Source organism: Python bivittatus, unplaced genomic scaffold (genome assembly GCF_059951505.1).
Source record: "Python bivittatus isolate LINGU-HERP-01145 unplaced genomic scaffold, Pbiv_v1 ctg000080_np1212, whole genome shotgun sequence".
In the NCBI taxonomy this organism is placed as follows: Eukaryota; Metazoa; Chordata; class Lepidosauria; order Squamata; family Pythonidae; genus Python; species Python bivittatus.
Window position 1 is genome coordinate 42,507,145 of NW_028277035.1, and position 18,275 is coordinate 42,525,419.

General features: G+C 39.2%; 1 protein-coding gene across 4 annotated transcripts in view; it reads left to right on the plus strand.

Annotated features, from left to right (window-relative positions):
- The window catches only part of HRH2 (histamine receptor H2), a 52,862-nt gene that overhangs the window by 20,014 nt on the left and 14,573 nt on the right, over positions 1-18,275 (plus strand). For 3 of the 4 annotated variants that reach the window (XR_015794814.1, XR_015794812.1, XM_088133907.1), the window contains exon 2: positions 9,240-11,106. Coding sequence is in view for 2 of the 4 variants with exons in the window: in XM_088133907.1 (XP_087990033.1) it covers positions 9,977-11,106 (1,130 nt within the window). In the remaining 2 variants the exon portion in view is untranslated. Of the gene's footprint in view, positions 1-8,420; positions 8,668-9,239; positions 11,107-18,275 lie in introns of those variants that run through there. The other variant, XM_088133908.1, reaches the window with a different exon arrangement.

Genomic DNA, 18,275 nt, shown 5'->3' on the forward strand with positions numbered 1-18,275 from the left:
AGGTGGCAGGCCAAGGGGCAGAAGAGGCTTTTTAAAAGCTGACGAATAGCTGACAGCCTGAACAGTTGACAGGCATGGGGACACTGCCCATGCTGGCTCTCTTTCTGCCGCTTCACCCCATCGTTCAGCTATAGTTTGAGCTGCCTCTGATCACAGGTTTAGCACTCTTCTAAACCTGAGCACAAAAGCAGACCACACAACTACTGACAGGGCAGGGCAGACAGCAACACCTGCACCCGCTTCACTGGGAAGCCTTTCTCATCAGCACCACCACTGGTTAGCTTTACTTGTGCCGATCCATAACTGGGAGCCAGGGTTGGCTCAGAAGGGAGGGGTGACATGCCAGGCTGATCCCACCCCTTGGAGGTTCCAATAGCAGGCCATGACTTTCTTTCTTTCTTTCTTTCTTTCTTTCTTTCTTTCTTTCTTTCTTTCTTTCTTTCTTTCTATCTATCTATCTATCTATCTATCTATCTATCTATCTATCTATTAAATTTGTGTGCCTCCCATCTCGCCCAGAGATGGATGGTTGGTGAAGCAGATCATATTGTACCCATGGCAAAACTGTACCTGTTCATTGGCTGCTTTAAGGAGGAAAGTGTTGCTTTAATACTGGAACAGCTAAGGATAACTTAAGGCCATCTGGGGTATGGGCCGGAGGTGAGATGAAGGCAATATCAAGGGAACAGTTGTCAGGGCATATCTGTACCATGGTTAGATGCAAATGGGAAAAGGTCTGTCGTCTGTTTCACCATCTCTCTGGCATGGGATTAGCTGGTGTCCAAAACACCAGCCTGATCATTTTGCTTTGCTTTATTTTCCTAAGTCTGCTTTAAACTGAGGGATTTGCTTGAGCCAAGAGGCCAGAAGATAGAAGAGGAGAATGGACTGTCTACATTTGACAGTTCCCCAAAAGACCAGGTTTGCTCCCATATCAAATAAAACAGCACAGAGCCAGGAAAAAAAGAAGAAAAACAATTGGCTCTCGAGAGAAGCTAACAGCATCTAATCAGCCAGACCTGGAGCCTGTTTTGAACTGGTGCAAAATCCTCACCCAGAGGTACCGTCTGTTTTTTGCACAATTCATCCCATTTGTTTTTATAAACAATTTTTTATTTTTATTTTTATTTTATTTTATTTATTTTTATTTTATTTATTTTTTATTTTTATTTGGTTTAGCGATCTAATAGTTTAGCGATCTAATAGTTCAGCCATCTAATCTATTAGCTATTATACTGTTAACTCCTTTGTTTCTTTAGTCATCCCTAAATAGTTTGTAAAACAGGATCTCTGCTGGTACATATTCAAAATATTTCAATTTACCTTTTTTTTTAGATTGTTTATCCTGCCTTTCTTATTTTTATGAATAACTCAAGGTGATGAACATACCTAATAGTCCTTCCTCCTCCTATTTTCCCCACAACAACAACCCTGTGAGGTGAGTTGGGCTGTGACTGGCCCAAAGTCAGCCAGCCGGCTTTCATGCCTAAGGCGGGACTAGAACTCACCGTCTCTTGGATTCTAGCCTGGTGCCTTAACCACTAGACCAAACTGGCTCTATTTTGCCATTCTCATTAGATAATCACTGATTTGCAAAGGTATATAATCTTTTCTTAAAAAGAACATACATGAAAGATAACTTCAAGATATTTTAGGCTACTATCTTAAAAATATTTGTTCAGAAACTGTCTTGGGAAAGCATCTAGAAAGCATGCATTGGCCTAGAAGAGTCCTACATGCTATTTTTATAAAGTATGTACATGTATTACATGTGCAAGTTGAACATGTATTGAACATGTGCAAGTTGAACATGAATTCAGGGCTTTGTAACGTTGAACTGTTGGTCAGGAACATCCAAAGGGAGGTCAGAAAAGTCAAGATGGTGGCTATGCCCACACATTACAATGGGTGGAGTTTGATCACACAAGTGCAGGCACCATCTTGACTTTTTTGACTTCTCCCAGGATGTACCTGTCATGGGTGCTTATAAGGATCATCTGGTCCCTCAAAATATCACAGACAAAGCTCTAAAAATAGAAAAAATAATATCTTTTCCTGAAGAAAGAGAACTTACTCGGTTGAGCAACAGTCCTGATGGAGTTTTCTGGATGGCAAGAACATTTCTTCCCCTCAATCCTGGAAATTCCCTTCTTCGAGACATTTAGTACAATGAAAAACCAAAAGACAAGCTTTCACTTCAAAAACATCAATCTGGATTTAGGAAATTATGTCAGCTATCAGAAAAAAGATCACTATTTTCCTTTCTCCTTTTTTGGGCTGAGAGGGGGATGAGGAAGATAATTTTTAGAATAGAAATACGATGCAGCATATTCAATTTCAGTCCAAGAGAGACAGACTCTCTCAGTGATTATCCTAATGTAGGATGTGATGAGTGTGGCTTTTGAAATGATATATCATTCCAGTGCCTCAAGATTTAGGGCTTTCCTCACTTGTCCCTAGGCATGGCACCAACATGCCCTGGTAGCCTCTTTTTTTCTGCTCATGGAGAAAACTTCATTTCCCCATGGAGTTGCCTCTATCTCATCCCCAACCCACGAGTGATATAAACTTAATTAATTTTTCACTGTACAAGTCTAAATGTATCTTCCCCCCTTATTCTGACACCCTCCAAGGACAGCTTCAAGAGATACAAAATCTCTTAGGCTTTGTCACCTATTATCTTGAAGGAAAGTCAGGTGCCTGTACTGAATGGCAACAGAAGCCACAGAGGTAGGAAGGAGATCAGCCATGGGGACAGCAGATTTCAGAGTTTTCGGCCAGTTCAAGGATAGATGAATAGCACTTCAGCTGAACACTGGGGAAAGGCACTTAGTCTTTTTTTTTTCTTTTCCCCAATTCAACTCTATATCACAGTAAAAGAGGCACAGTATATGTGCATTTGTGTGTTCCCATGATAAAATCAGCAGGAGGGCCAGTCTGATGTAGTGGTTAAAGCATCAGGCTAGAAACCAGGAGACTGTGAGTCCTAGTCCCACCTGAGGCACAAAGCCAGCTGGGGAACCTTGGACAAGTCACTCTCTCAGCTCTAGGGAGAAGAAGGCAATGGCAAACCACTTCCAAAAACTTGCCAAGAAAACTGCAGGGACTCATCCAAGCAGTCACCAGGACTCAGCACTGACTCCAAGGTGCTCGTGCACGTGTGCACACACACACACACACACACACAACACAAATCAGCAGAAGATAAAACTCTGGAACTACTTCTGTGGCCCTCACCCTCAGGCAATGTGGGTAGTTTTACAAGCATCAACAGTGAAGGGAAACAATAAATACTCCAAATTGCTGGCAGGAGCCATCCACTGCCAGCTTTTTACTTGAAAAAGCTCATGGTACCTGAGTTTCAATCATGGAGAGGCTTCTCTGTGCCTCTGCCAAAAGAGGAGGGAGTCTTGACTTTCAAATATAGCCTGTCTTTTACAGAATATTTGGCAGCTTCCTAACACAATCAATTAATTAGCATCCAGGACTAGCGGTGTACTTTTTCCTCTGAAATGCCAAAAAAAGAAAAAGAAAAGAATGCAGCCGTTTTCATCCCATTTTCATGTTGTTATTGGAGGTTTGGACCTACACCACAGAAAGGTCAGTTTCTGAGTTAGACTGGAATTTAATTCTATCCAGAAAAGGAGAGACAAACTTTCCCCACCTTTCACTTGTCATTTATGTTCCAGTTTGATGCCAATTTCACCTGTTCTTACCATCACAACAGTTCATTCATGAAAGGTTTTAGGGCATTTGGTTTGATCAGATACAATTATACTGTAATAAAGGAATGTTTCTGCACAGCAAAGTGGCTTTCAGAGTTCTAGTCCCACCTTAGGCACGAAGCCAGGTGGGCCAGTCACTCTCTCTCACCCCTAGGAAGGAGGCAAGGGCAAACCACTTCTGAAATCTTGCCAAGAAAACTGCAGACTTGTCCAGGCAGTTGCCAGGAGTCAGCAATGACTCGAAGGAACCAAAAAAAAAAAAAAAAAAAAGTGGCTTTCAGCTCTGGATGAGATAGAGTACTTATAAGGCAACTGTTTTTGAATTTCCTTGCTACCTGTATTTAGAAAAATTATTGATACAATGTCCTAGTTTCAGTACATTTCAGTTGGGTGTTAGTTTTTACCTGGCTTTTTCCAGACCACAGAAGGTGGGAGAAGATGGGGGAGAGAACGGTTGGAAGAACATAATGCTTGCAGGCTATTTGGGATTTGATATTTCTTACATGGATCCCAGTTAATTCAAAGGGTGACAACTAGTAGAGCAAGTATAGAGGAGAAATAAAATTTGTGTATTGGATGGAACTCCTCAACCTCAATGTTTAATTTACACTATAAATTCTGTACTAGCTGTGGCGAAAGCTGCAGAGTATTCTGGTTTGGTCTGGTTCATGAAAACCAGTGTTACATTTTTTTTCTAGGACATGGTACTGCTTGACTTTGACAAAATGTGGCAAGCAGCCCATTTAGAAGGGCAAAGGGGCAGGAGCACAGGTGTACCGCTCAGAAGCAGGGCAGACTAAGCACCGACTGGGCACCTCCCATCGCCAGACAAGCTGACCAGAGAAACAGCAACACCCTATGCGGGAAGCTGTCCATGAGGGGGTTTCACCAACCCTGCCTTCTGCTGCATGACTTGCCCCTCACTTTACCTGCTCAAGAACTAAACAAACACTGTGTGGTTTTATTTCAGTAACATCCCAGGGAAGCTGCCATCACAGTGGCTGGGTTTGTAGAAACCCAGATTATTTTAAGCTAAAAAATATTTGCATAATTTGTACCACACCATGGTGTGGGCACCCAGGTATTCCTAGCCTTTATATAACCCATAATAAGACTTATTTGCTTGGGTTATGCCATTATGATTTGTTAAGCCAGATTTAAGGTTCAGCAACCTTAAACCTGGCTTTGTGTGAAGCTGCCAATTAATCCTTATTATTCTGGGTAAAAAAATCTCACTCCATCAGACAATAAAACTAATTTGGAAGTCTTATATTAGCTATAGCAATCACTAACAGCAACCTCATTCATGCATGTCAAAACTATTTCTAGCTTTGCTAGACATTGAAACAATTTCATTCTTTGCAGAGGAGTTCTGAAGGCTTCTGAAATATGGAGGGAAGGTTAACCATTAATTTTGGATTATTATAGTAGCTACATGAATATTACCTCTTTAAAATGAAAAAGGAAGGAAGGAAGGAAGGAAGGAAGGAAGGAAGGAAGGAAGGAAGGAAGGAAGGAAGGAAGGAAGGAAGGAGGGACTTTTACATAGATCACATGTAGTAGTAATATTTTCAGTTCACTTCTTGAAGTATGTTCCTTAAATAATCAAAATGATGCAGTCCACAATGCCTGGGGGAATCTCAGGTTTACAGGACTGTAAAGAATAGTTACCTTTAGGAAAGAAGAAACAAGGCACCACAGAATGCATACTGAGCCTTGTAGAAATGGAAAAGAACAGATGGAGACAGGGATGAAATGGGGAGCCTAGAACCCTGAACCAAAGCCCCCCAGACTATTGTTCCAGGGTAAGAAATGCTCTTCAGGGTTCCAGCCAGTCAGTAAAGCCAAGGCACAAGAACAAGCAGCACGACAGCTCGCCCTCAGGTTCTCTAATCTAGAACATCTTATCGACAAATATGCAGATACAGCATCACAGGGATGGAAAATACACATCAGTGTAAAAATGCATTGCAAACATACTGCTCATTTGAAAAGGATTGATTTAGCTCATTGACCAGCCATTAAACCTCAGTGCAAGATATTTTTTATCCTTCTTAGCACAAGTTCATTCCATCCACATTGTGAAGGTAGCTGTCCACGTCTGAGAGGAAGAGAGGACTTAAGAAAAATCTTCCATCCTTCTTTCCTGGGGTTCATTAAAATAATACGGTATCCTTCCAAATATATTTAACTCTGTTTTTTAAGTCAGTTCCCATCCATTCTTGTGTTAATGTAATGTAATTGCATCTCCTTGGAACTGACTCAGCTCAAAATTTGCTCCATTCTTCTGATGACAATTCTTGCCATATCTTTAATTTACTTTCTTTCACATTTATCATTTCAGTTTGAATTCCCATGTCTTAAAGGTAGGTGAGCAAAACAGGTCTTAAGACAGAGTAGAGTAATTCAGAATTTAACCAAGGCAGAAGAGAAGCTTTAAGAGATTTCATTCCAAACTCTAGTTTTCCATGAAGTTCTGACCCTAACCTATTGCTTCAGAGCCCTAACATGCTGTGAGGTATGTGAGAACTGTGCCACAAAAGGGAGAAAATCTGACCCAATTTATGTAAAACACTCTGGTGGGGAGATGAGAAGGGAGTACGGAATTCATTGGCTAACATGAGAGTGACCCTTGCAATCAGGCAAACCCAAATATCTCTTGGAAGAGGAGAGGAGAGAGATCTTGGAAAAGATAACCTTAGTTCTGCTGCTTTCTCCATCTCATCAGGCCAATTCAGACATTATTCTACCTGGAGTGCTCAACATAAGAGCACTTCAGATAATTCCATCCCTCAGTGGCATTCTTGTGATATTGGCTCCCTGCAGACTTCACACATTCAGCATGATTATCTGCAGGGAGAAAATCTACAGCTTCTGTGCAAGTCAGGAGACTGCATTATGCATTATCGGTTTCTTGGCTCAGGTGGAATCCTACACATATATAGCACACTGTTGGTAGGCTTTTTCCCCTGCGAAAAGTCACAGTGAACATACAGTGCCTGCAGAGAGCCAAAATTATTTGAGCATTTATTGTTCCAGGTATCAGAACACCTAAATTGAGTTTTTGTTTTCTATCTCTCATGGTAGCAATTATATGATCATGTTTGTGAGCTATCTAGGTAGATGGTTGGCTTCATGGCTTTTTTAAAAATGGAAATACTAGTAAATAATTTCTTCTACTTCTCCTTGCCATCAAATTCCAGAATATTCAGGAAGGGCCTTCGTTATTCCTTACAACCTTCTGTTGAATTATGAATATTCCTCATAATAAGATACATTTTCACTGCACGTTGCAGCATATTCAGTCAGGAAAAAAGCAAAGCAAAAAGTCATCATAAGCGCATGAGTATATGATTTTAAAGGCATGTAGCTTGAAACCCCCAACAATGATTTCTGTGAAATGTCATGCACTTCATAACAATGTAGCTTTCATGTGAATGTTATCCAACTTAAAGGACTGTAGCTCAAAAACATCAATTCTATGCAATTTAGCAAGAAACTGATTGTAGATTTTTTTTTTTTTAAATCAGCTTCTTTGAAATTTGGCAGCCTTCATCTGTTTACAATAATTTAGCCTTCCTGCAAATGTCATTCCATACTAGAGAAAAACAGAAATGTTAAACCAGAAGTACAAAATCTGTGCACTGATTCTGTGAAACCTGTCATCTTTTTTCCTTCATACAGTAATTATCTACCTACCCTGCAGATTTGTTCCTGATTAAAAAAGAAGTATTAATGAAAACCATTAGCTCTGTTTTTCCAAATCTTCTTCTGATGAAACTACTTCCAGAATAACCCAGAGCTAATAAATTCTGGAATTCTGGAATCAGGTGGTCTCTGTACACCCCTACTTAGTTGTTAATAGTCCACCCAATTTCTAAGTAGTAGTTAGTATTCTAATATATTGCTCCTTTTGAAGTTACAAGACCATCTATAATTTCACTCCACCCAATATTTTTCTTCTATTGTTTCTTTCCAATTGTGAGTTAATTGTTGTCTTTTAGTTCAAGACTGATAATAAAAAATGTCCCAATTGTTATTTTCTAACTCTGAAACAGTGTATTTTAAATTTCATTCCAATTCATCCTAGTCACAAGATCTATGAAGAGACTCTTCGCAGTTATAGTTATGTATTGGGGGGGGGGGGGCTCCATTCAGACCTTCCCAGGAATAAAGGCAAACTACAGATGTAGCCATGAGCTTCTCCATGACATTCATATCTCTAGATACTGTAGGTATGAATCAATGTTCTAGTTCATATGATTATCCAACTGTTTCTGCACAATTTTTTCTGCAGTGGAAATGCAATCCATATATATCATTAACATCCTCTTACATTATAAATCAGCAGACTAACAATTAGAAACTGAGAGAATAACTGATAGATCTGTACATTTCTATTCACCATAACAGTACACCCTTATGAAAAAGAAAGGTGGGGATTAAACAATAGCAAACTTAATGCTGTATTTGCCAAGCATAGAAATGCATTTTCTTCTATTGTTTATCTTCCCTGGCTACTCTTACTGTATTAGCTTTTGACCCCATCAGATCCACACTAGGATCTTACTAACTAGTAAGTACAGTGATGTGGTGTCTCTGAAACCATACAGTGATACAATGGAACCTCGAGTTACGAATTTAATCCGTTCCGTGACTCTGGTTGCAACTTGAATTGGTTGCAACACGAGGCAAATTTTCTCATAAGGTTCAATGTAATTACTGTTAATACGTTCCGGCGTCCGCGGACCACGCATCAGGGGTGGAAAAACAGCCGCAGACCACGCGGCAGGGCAGAAAAATGGCTGCAGACCACGTGGAACGGGTGGAAAATAGCCGCAGACCACGTGGCACAGGCGGAAAAATGGCCGCGGACCACGTGGAACGGGCGGAAAATGGCCGCGGATCCGGTTCGTAAGTCGAGGCGAGTTCGCAAGTCGAGGTAAATTTTTGGGGCCGGAGCTGGTCGTATCTCGAAAAATTCGTTCGTAACTAGAGGTACCACTGTATGTGGGTGAACTATTATTGTGTGTATGTATGTATGTGTGTGTAGTAGTAGTAGTAGTAGCTTGGTTGTGGCTTGGGGATTTTTAAGGAAACCATTGAAATTCCTGTAAATAATTACCCAGATGTCCACAAAACAAAGTCTAAGATATGTTTTAAGCCATTGAGGAAGGATCTCCTACTTTGCATGTGAAATGTCTTGTATTCAATCTTTGGCCTGTTCAGTTAAAATAATCTTGTGGCAGAAGATTAGAAGGCCATTCTTTTTGCCTGAGACTCCTAAGTTTCTCTACCTGAGAATATGTCTCTCCCTAATATCCTGAAAGAGAAGGAATCCTGCCAGTCTGAGTAGATAGTTTTGGTACAGTGTACACATACACAAATATGTATGGATATAGGTGTAAGTGTATACATATATACATATACATATCTGTACACATATAATTACCTGTTATAAGGCAGTTTTATGTCTCCTGAATAAATCACTTAATTCTTAATTCTTTCTTCCAGATTCTACCAAGGAAAGGCATGAAATATGTCCTTCTTCTCTTCAGCTGCTCTTACTTACCTTGAAGAATTTTAAATAGAAACACTGCTAAGAATCATTAAGGATCCAGGACTTTTCCAGCCCTTCTTTGATGTGATCTATGAAGCAACATTTGGTTACTAAAACATCAAGCAACATAAGCTATGCTAATAATTTCTCTGAAAGGAGGAAACTTAGAGTGATGAAAAGTAAGATCAAACCAAAGGAATCTGGAGAAAGAAAAGGAGAGCTTTGTTACAATCACATTAAACAGCAGCAAAACAAATGCTTCCAGGAAATCTGCAAATCAGTGTATAAAAGCAACAGCCCTCCTCTGCAGCTTGTTCTCAGATGTATACTGCCGCTAAATGTGGAAATTCCATTTAGCCATCATGGATTGATAAATAATGATAAACTATCCTCCCAAATTTTTTCATGAATTTATAAGAACATTGTTAATGAAAGTTCGGGTCTTTTTGTAACTACTAATCAACCAAGGATTCCTCTGGGGAAAAATGAACAGGATCCAATTTGTTTCAGCATACTCATAGTTTTTAAGCTATGTAATAGGAGAAGGCATCTGATTGTAATCAACTTTTCTGAGCCAACTATCTTCCTGATACTGTCCCATTGGTTGTGACATGGGAACTGATTGTGAGACTGGTGAAAGAAAGTAGCTAGATTAGGATTTTTTTCTAAGTATCTGCGTGGCAGCTGTCATATGAGTCTGCGTGGAAGAAAAGTGATATTATTCTGTGAAACCACCATGAATTCCACAAGCATTACAGAAGGTTCTCTCTGCCTTTGGGAAAAGGTGTTGATTGGAGCTATTCTCACAGTCCTCATTGTTGTGACTGTGTGTGGCAATGTGATGGTATGCCTGGCGGTCTATTTCAATCGACGGCTTCGCAGCCTAACTAATTGCTTCATTGTCTCTTTGGCCTTTACAGACCTGCTACTAGGCCTACTGGTATTACCCTTTTCAGCCCTCTATGAGATCTCCTCCCATGAATGGCTCCTGAACGCTACTTTCTGCAATGTCTACATTAGCTTGGATGTCATGCTGTGCACTGCTTCCATTCTCAATCTCTTCATGATTAGCCTTGATCGCTATTATGCTATTACAGCACCCCTCCGCTACAGCACTGTGGTCACTCCTTTACGAGTGGTGGTAGCTATGATTCTTATCTGGATAGTGTCCCTCATGGTTTCTTTCCTACCCATCCATTTGGGATGGAACACCAACGACACAACTATCCAGAACCAGATCCCATCAAACGGGAAGCAAGAGTGCAAACTGGAGGTCAATGTGATGTATGTTCTGGTGGATGGCCTGCTTACTTTCTACCTCCCCTTAATTATCATGTGCATCACATACTACCGGATATTTAAAATAGCCAGGGAACAAGCAAAAAGGATCAACCACAGCACTTGTTGCAAAACGGACAGAAATATACTGCCCACAGTGAAAGAACACAAAGCCACTGTGACTCTTGCAGCTGTGATGGGAGCATTCATTATATGCTGGTTTCCCTATTTTACTGTGTTCACATACAGAGGTGTGAAGGGTGCAGTATGTGACCCACTGCTGACTGTTGTCATGTGGCTGGGCTATGCCAACTCAGCGCTGAACCCCATCTTATATGCCGCGCTGAATAGGGACTTTCGGACAGCTTATCAGAGATTGCTCAAATGTCGGCGAATAGGACCAGATGTCAGAGAGACTTCTCCATCCCACGAGTTGAGAGACAAGACCTGCAAACAGATGATAAATCTCTATGAAAGTAAACATCTAGAGACACATCTAATGAATGGGAAGGTGAAGCCTCTAATCAAAGAGACCATAGAAAGGTAAAGTTCTCTGAAAGGTTCAGCCATTACTAAGGTTGCTTTGGAGACAAAAGAAGCACTGAAAATTTCTGCATCCTGTTTAATGGCACTCAGATCAGATGGGATCATCACCCTTTGGCAGCCTTGGGGAAAGCAGTGTGGCCTGTTAACTCCAATCCTGGTCAGTCTAATTACAATCTGTCCTGGGGTAATTTTACATTTCCTAAATCTAGATCTCCTGGTTTCAGATATTTTCAGCCCAACAAAGGCAAGCAGTAAAGGCATGCACACATTTTCTCTAATGCCAGTATATGTGATACTTAGACTAATATATGGACACTGAGGATTATGAGAATGAATTATAAAACATGAATGAATTGAACCTAGCACAAAGGTTTTTAAATGATAGGGAAAGAAGAAGGAAGACAAGTTATATTTTAGTACAGTGAGGTTTGAAATTCTGCCATCTTTGGCTGTCATTGAATTACAGATCCCCACCAGATATGTAAACTCTCTTTTAAGTAGCAGTGAAGTATACATTTTCATTATGTCATCCATTCCTTTCCATTCCAACATTTTTTGATACGTTGTTGATGATGTTGTTGTTGATATGTTCCACTGAATCTGAGCTATCTCTTGGTGACTCTATGGATAAAAGATCCTCACATTATACAAGTATTGCATTTCTGTGGCTTCCAGTACTCAATCTATCCATCTAATGCACCCTTCTTTTTCTTTCATCTACCTTGTCCAGCAATATCATATTTTCCATAGATGCATCAGCCCTCATAATGTGTTGAAATTATGATCATTTGTGTTTCATGATCGAGTGAGCATTCTGGCTTGATTTCCTCTAGTATCAAATGGTTGGTTCTCTTGGCTGTCCAAGGTATGTGGAGCACCCTTCTCAAAGGTGTGCAAAAACAACCGCTCAGGGGAGTCAGTCTTCTTCCTCTTGCACAGAGTCCATCCCTCACTTCTGTATCTCCTAACAGAGAATACCACTGAGTTGACTATTCTAATTTCTGTCTTGATTGAAATGTCTCAGTCTTTCATGAGTTTATCTAGGGCCCCCCAGTGCCTTTTTGCCTACTGTTGTTCTTCTCTGAATCTCTTTTGCACATCTTTTATTGATTCTGGAGCCTCAAAAATTGTAATTATCAACTATTTCTATTGTCTCTGTGTTTATCTTAAATTGTTCTAGTTTTCCAGCTCACATAATTTGTTTTCTTAATGTTCAAGGAAAGCCCTGCCTTTTCACTCTCCTGTTTTATTTTTAGAATGACTGCTTTTAAGTCTTCTTCAGTTTCCGCAACCAAGGTAACGATGTCTGCCTATCTCAAGTTTTTTATATTCCTTCTACTGATTTTGACACCAATCTCTTCCAGACCTGTAGCCCATATGATATATTCAGTGTAGAGAATGAACAGGTCTGTCAATAGAAAAGGAGTCTATCTGACTCCTTTTCCAATGGTAAACCATTCAATGTTATTAAATTCTATTCCCACTGTGGCTTCCTGGTTATTGTAAATATTTCTGATCAAAAGAATCTGATGCTGTGATATATCCATTGCTTTGAGAGACTTCCAAAGTCTTGAATGATAACAGTATCAAAAGCTTTGGAGTAGTCTATAAAACAGAAATAGAGCTATTTTTAATATTTTCTTGCTGTTTCCCTTATCCACCTAAATTAGCTAGACAGTCTTATGTTCCCTTGTTCTTTCTGAAGCCAGCTTGTTCAAATGCCATTTCTCTCTCCATATAGGGAACTAATCCCTTCCACAGAATTTCAACCATATCATGGTGGTTTTAGGACTATCCTTCTGTAAACATTCCTTTAAATCTCCCTCTTTAGGAATTGGGATATAGATAGATCTTTACCAGTTTTGGGGCCATGCTGCTTTTTTCCGCAATTGTTGCCTGAGAGTTGTCACAAACTTTATGGTTTCCAGGCCAGCCTCCTTTAATTGCTCCACCTTGGGCTTTCGTATTTGCCAGTTGTTTTATAGCCCATCTGACTTCCTCCTCACCATTGGTTTCTTGTTGTTTTCTTCTCTTTCAAATCTGAGTTGGTCTTCCTATGCAGGTTTTTCAATGTATTCCATCCATCTTTTTTCACATTATGTTCCATCCTTAATTCCTTTCCATACTTGTTCCTTATGGTATTAATACAAGGCTGGAACATTATTGTGCTTTCTCCGATTTCCTGTAGTGGGAAGAAGGATGTAGTAGAAAGAAGGAATAACCTTGGCACAGGAGAAAAAGCCGCATCCAAGACAACAGTCAAATAAAAGAAATTTGGTCTACCTTGGAGGGCTGACACTTCCTTAAATAGATCCCTTGTTCTTCCCATTCTGTTGTTTTCTTCTATTTGTCTACACTCTGAGTTCAGATATACAGTACCTTGTACCTGTCATTGGAAGTTTGCATTACTGTACATTTTTCAGTTTTCCCAAGATCTCCTCTGGTTTTTGCCAGTCCTTTCCTTAGCTATTTCTACCATCTTGTTTGATAGCCAGTATATTCTTCATTTCCCTTCTGGCTCTTGTTATGGGCTTTCCAGCTTCCTCTTTTACAATCATTCTAACATCTTCTCACAATTCTTCAGACTCACTGTACACAAGTTCCAGGTCTTTGAATGTGTTTCTAACCTCAGTCTTATATTCATCTGGAATGAATTCTAGGTTATATTTCAGTGGGATTGGAGCCTTTCTGCTCTTTTTCAGTCTGATGTATATTTCTGTGATTGCTAGCTGTTCTGATCTACAGTCAGCACACAGTACTGTTTTTCAGTTCAACGTAGAGTTTTTCTACTTCTTGCTATATAAGATATAATCTATTTGATTACAGTGTTGTATATTTGAGAACACCAGGTGTAAAGCCATCTTCTGTATTGCTGAAATAATGGGTTAATGACAAACACAGTAGTATATAATCTATTGTCCTTCATCATTACAAGCTCCTAGTCCAAATTTTCCAACATTTTCAGTGGAAGTTCCTCTCCAACTTTAGCAACAAAATCACCAATAATTATTAAAACATCCTTCTTGATGTTTGATCTATAATTTGTAATCTTCCATTGAATTCATCAGCTAATTCTTCAACTTTTGTCATTAGTGCATACAGCTGTATAACCATGAAATTGAGTGGCTATCCTTGACTGGGTTGTACATGCAACAATATGTTTTGAGACAATAATTATTACTCCACTTTTTTTGTGAGGTTAGTTTCCAGAATAGAAAAAAATGAATTTATCTGATTGGAAATGTCCCATTCCTGTACATTTTAGTTCACTTACTGCTAAAATTTCTGCATGGTTCATATTATTTCTGCTTTAACAATATCCAGCTTTCCCTGGTTCATATTGAATATGTTTCATGTTCCCATCCTGTGTTTTCAACAAGCTCCAAACTTTCTTTTCAATTTATGTTGCATCAGCAACTGAACTTCCCATAGACATGTCATACTGCCTAAATCTAATAAATCTCTTAACTTTTCCCCAGTAGCTAAAGAGTTACCTCCAGACCTGGGGTCTCATCTTTTGGCAACATGACATTATTTCTTGCTGAGTTTCTTTCCATGAGTTTTCTTGGCATATGTGAAGAAGTAACTTGCCATTGCTTTCCTAATTGTGATGCCTTAGAGTTGTTGCTACCTTGCCTGTGGCTACCTGTTCACAAGCCTGTCTGATGTATTTCATCTAGGCCCTTTGGCAGTACTGATTGCACCATTGCCTCCAATCAAGAAGATGGGGTTGAACTTTTAAAAAAATATGGAACTAGGCAATAGTAAAAGCTCTATATAAAAGTAGTTTAGACCACATGACTAAAGGCTACAGTGGTCTAATAGCCCATGGAAATAGCTGAACTATAATATGGAATGAACTGATGAAATTATTATTGTTCATGTCAGCCCAGTGCTACCATTGTTTCTGGGAGAGATGGGGCTATCATAGGAATTTGTCATAGGTATATTCCTATTCAAGCAATCACAAGGTTCTTTTGTTATTGGAACATTATGGGAAAATAGTTCAAAAAGCTGAGGGAATCTCATAAAGGGTGATCATTTCATCTGTCTCATGAAAGTCGAATATTTAATAAATAAACATCTTTTTGTAAATCAGTCAGAAGGTATGTTTACTACTTTTTAAAAATGAAGAAATGGTGTTCAGTTTCTGATAAGAAATATTCCTGTCCTAATTTCTAAAGCAACAACAAAGATTTGGTGTCTTTAAAATTAGGTCAATCAATATTTTGGGAAGCTGGAATGACTCTCAAAGACAGAATTTGCATATGAAAAACTTCACATGTCAAGAGCAAACCTTTTATCTATCTAGCTAACATTTTGTTGTATTTTTCTCTTGAAAATCATGTCTCTAACAATCCAGACACAATACCGTTATCTTTCTTTCCATTTTACAGAAAAAGAACTAAAACAGTACATATCCAAACAAAGAGCGGCTGTGCTTTTATTATATAGAATGAACTCAAGCATACTTATAACTGGTAGAAATAGGCAGTATGCTATGTTCAGAGTGGCTCATTTAATGGAATAAAAAATACATTACACACGGTTGTAAGCACAGCTAACTGGGTTCTTCTTGTGCCTATGCTATCTTGTAGAGGTCGAGGATTACTCATACATTTTATTACTGAAATATGGACCTGCACCAAAGAACCATCTGCACCCAGTCTAGAGCAGGAATCCTGTGCTTTTGGCTTTACGATTGGAGATTTCAGGAAGAGAAGCTTCCATAATAGCTGTAGCCTCTCCCTTCTGAAACCTTTCCTTGCTGTGCAATAAAGACAAAGGAATTCAAATTCCATATCATCTGCCAGCCCTAAATCTTTGCAGTTTACCCCTATATAATGTGCAGGGGAACAGCCAGTCAATATAGAGGACTTTGGCAGCAATAGTGTCCAATGCAGGAATGAGTTTACCCTCATTGTCATTACCAGACCTTTATGAGAATATAGATTCTGAATTCCTTTGATAACAGTCCTTGCTATTGTTAAATATTTAGATCTTAGATCTGCATTATTCTGGTTGATTTTCCAGAGCTTCTTTGTTCAGTAAATACTTTGTAAGAGACATACTGTTTGTTAGTACTGATTATTTTAAACGCAAGGGAGAAAAAATTACCTGCAATTTTTTTTTACTAGATGCCATTCAATTACAAGAAAAAGGATTTGCTTTAGGAATTCTTTCGAAGAAGAGAATTTCGGAGAAATTTTCGTTGGAAGAGTCAGGTGTTCCTGCGTTTATGTAGCTGGAAGGTGTATGCCCTACCTTTCACTGTGCAATCCTTTCTCCAGCAATTCTCTGTTTCCTCATTTCAGTTAAACCTTGAGGGAAACATCACGAGCAAATTCCATCTATGGAGCTTTTTCAGTGGCAGTGCTACTGTCACCACTGGGGGAGAGCCTCCTCTCAAGAAATTACTGAGGAGTTCTTTCCCTGAGAGATTCAGAGAAATCTTTAAATTTCACTGCCCATAGATTTGGTGGGAAATGTTTAAATCTTCTGCTTCTTCCTCAGAGAAATAACTCAGGTTTTCTGGCTGGTTGGAATATGTGGAGTTTTGAGAGCATGAGTTTTGTTCTCTCACAAAATGTCAGTTATTGGAGGAGGGGGCAGGACTTATACATACATAAAATGGCTGCCATGATGGAGGTGACTGGACACATTTACTAGAAGGCAAGCAGCTGGGGTTGCTCCAGGGCCTTCATGGAGCCCAGAGGCATTCTTCTAAATAATGAAAATGCTGAAGGCTGACACTTTGCTTTGCAGCATGCTAGATTGTCTTTTTTATCTTTTTATTTTTCAAATCATTTTAAACAATTAAATTTGGTAGAACAAGGAGCTGAGGGATGCCAGAGAAAATGTCTAGGTACATTTAGGTTCTGGGCCACATCTTCTGTCCCAGCTCTGCAGGTTAATTTATCATTTCTGTTAGCTGGGGTATGGTTTTTGTTTTGGGGGGGGGTTTGTATTGTGGTTTAGCTATATAGGAAATGTATGTCCTTTCCCTGTCTCCCGCCTCAAATTTGGTTCAAATTAGATAATGTTATTTTTTAAACCAGATCATGTGCTAATTCATTCTACCAAATCATACAAATAATTAGAGATTTGGAGAATGACACCCCAAAACAGCAAAGAGTCTTTTTGTATAAACAGTCTTGTACCTCAATGTCTGACATTAAACTTTATCACCATGCAAGGGACACCATTGTCTACTGATGCCATGAAGTTCTGCCACTCCCTAAAGATTTAAAATTATAGGCACTTTCCTTTAAAACAAAACAAAACAAAACAAACAAAAGCAGCATGTAAAGGAATCTAGCACCAAAACCATTTTCTCTGAAACTTGGCTGGCTTTACCCCTGCAACAGGAATTTTGCTTGCAAATTTTGTCAAATGTTGTTTGAAGTCAAAAAGAAATGTCAGTTTTGGGGAGCTTCCAGTTCACATGAGCTGTGCATCCTCACAAGCAAGCTTGACTTCATAGATGATATGGAATGAACAGTGGATGTAATAAGTAAGCCAGTCATTATTCTCTGTCCAGTACAAAAATCTGCCAGAAAAAGGTGTTACAATATGCAGTTATGCTCCCCATCATAGATTAGGAGGGGAGGCATGTGCCCTCCTTTATAGAGAACAGACCTGCATCTGAAGAACTACAAGAGGAAAAACTTTTGTTTGAAGGGCATGTGTCTTTGAAGGGATGTCCAGTTTTAATCTAGATTCTTGAGGATGGCTAACCACACTTAACATCTGGACATCAGACTAAGCAGCAGGTATTTGAATCATTGGACAATTTTCTCAACAGTGAGATGTAGTATGTTTCTATTTAATGGTTAGCAATTACTTTTAAATGTCCATTTACACATATAAATTGTTAAGGAACCATTTTATGCAAAATCAGTTTCTTCTTCTGCCCTCTTTATAAAGACTTCATATCTTCTTAGTATTATTTTTAGCAATCCATAAATAGTTATTCTAGGATTTACGTGAATAATATTGAGAATATCCATAGAGATTTCTGAAGAAAAAGCAATGGAAAGGGCAGGTACTTATTTATTCCAAAGACATTTCATCTTACTCATATTACATTATCGAGGTGGTGATGGGTAGGGGACGATATGGCGGGAGCAGGAGGGCGGGCCATCTTCGGGGAAGACACTCCCGGT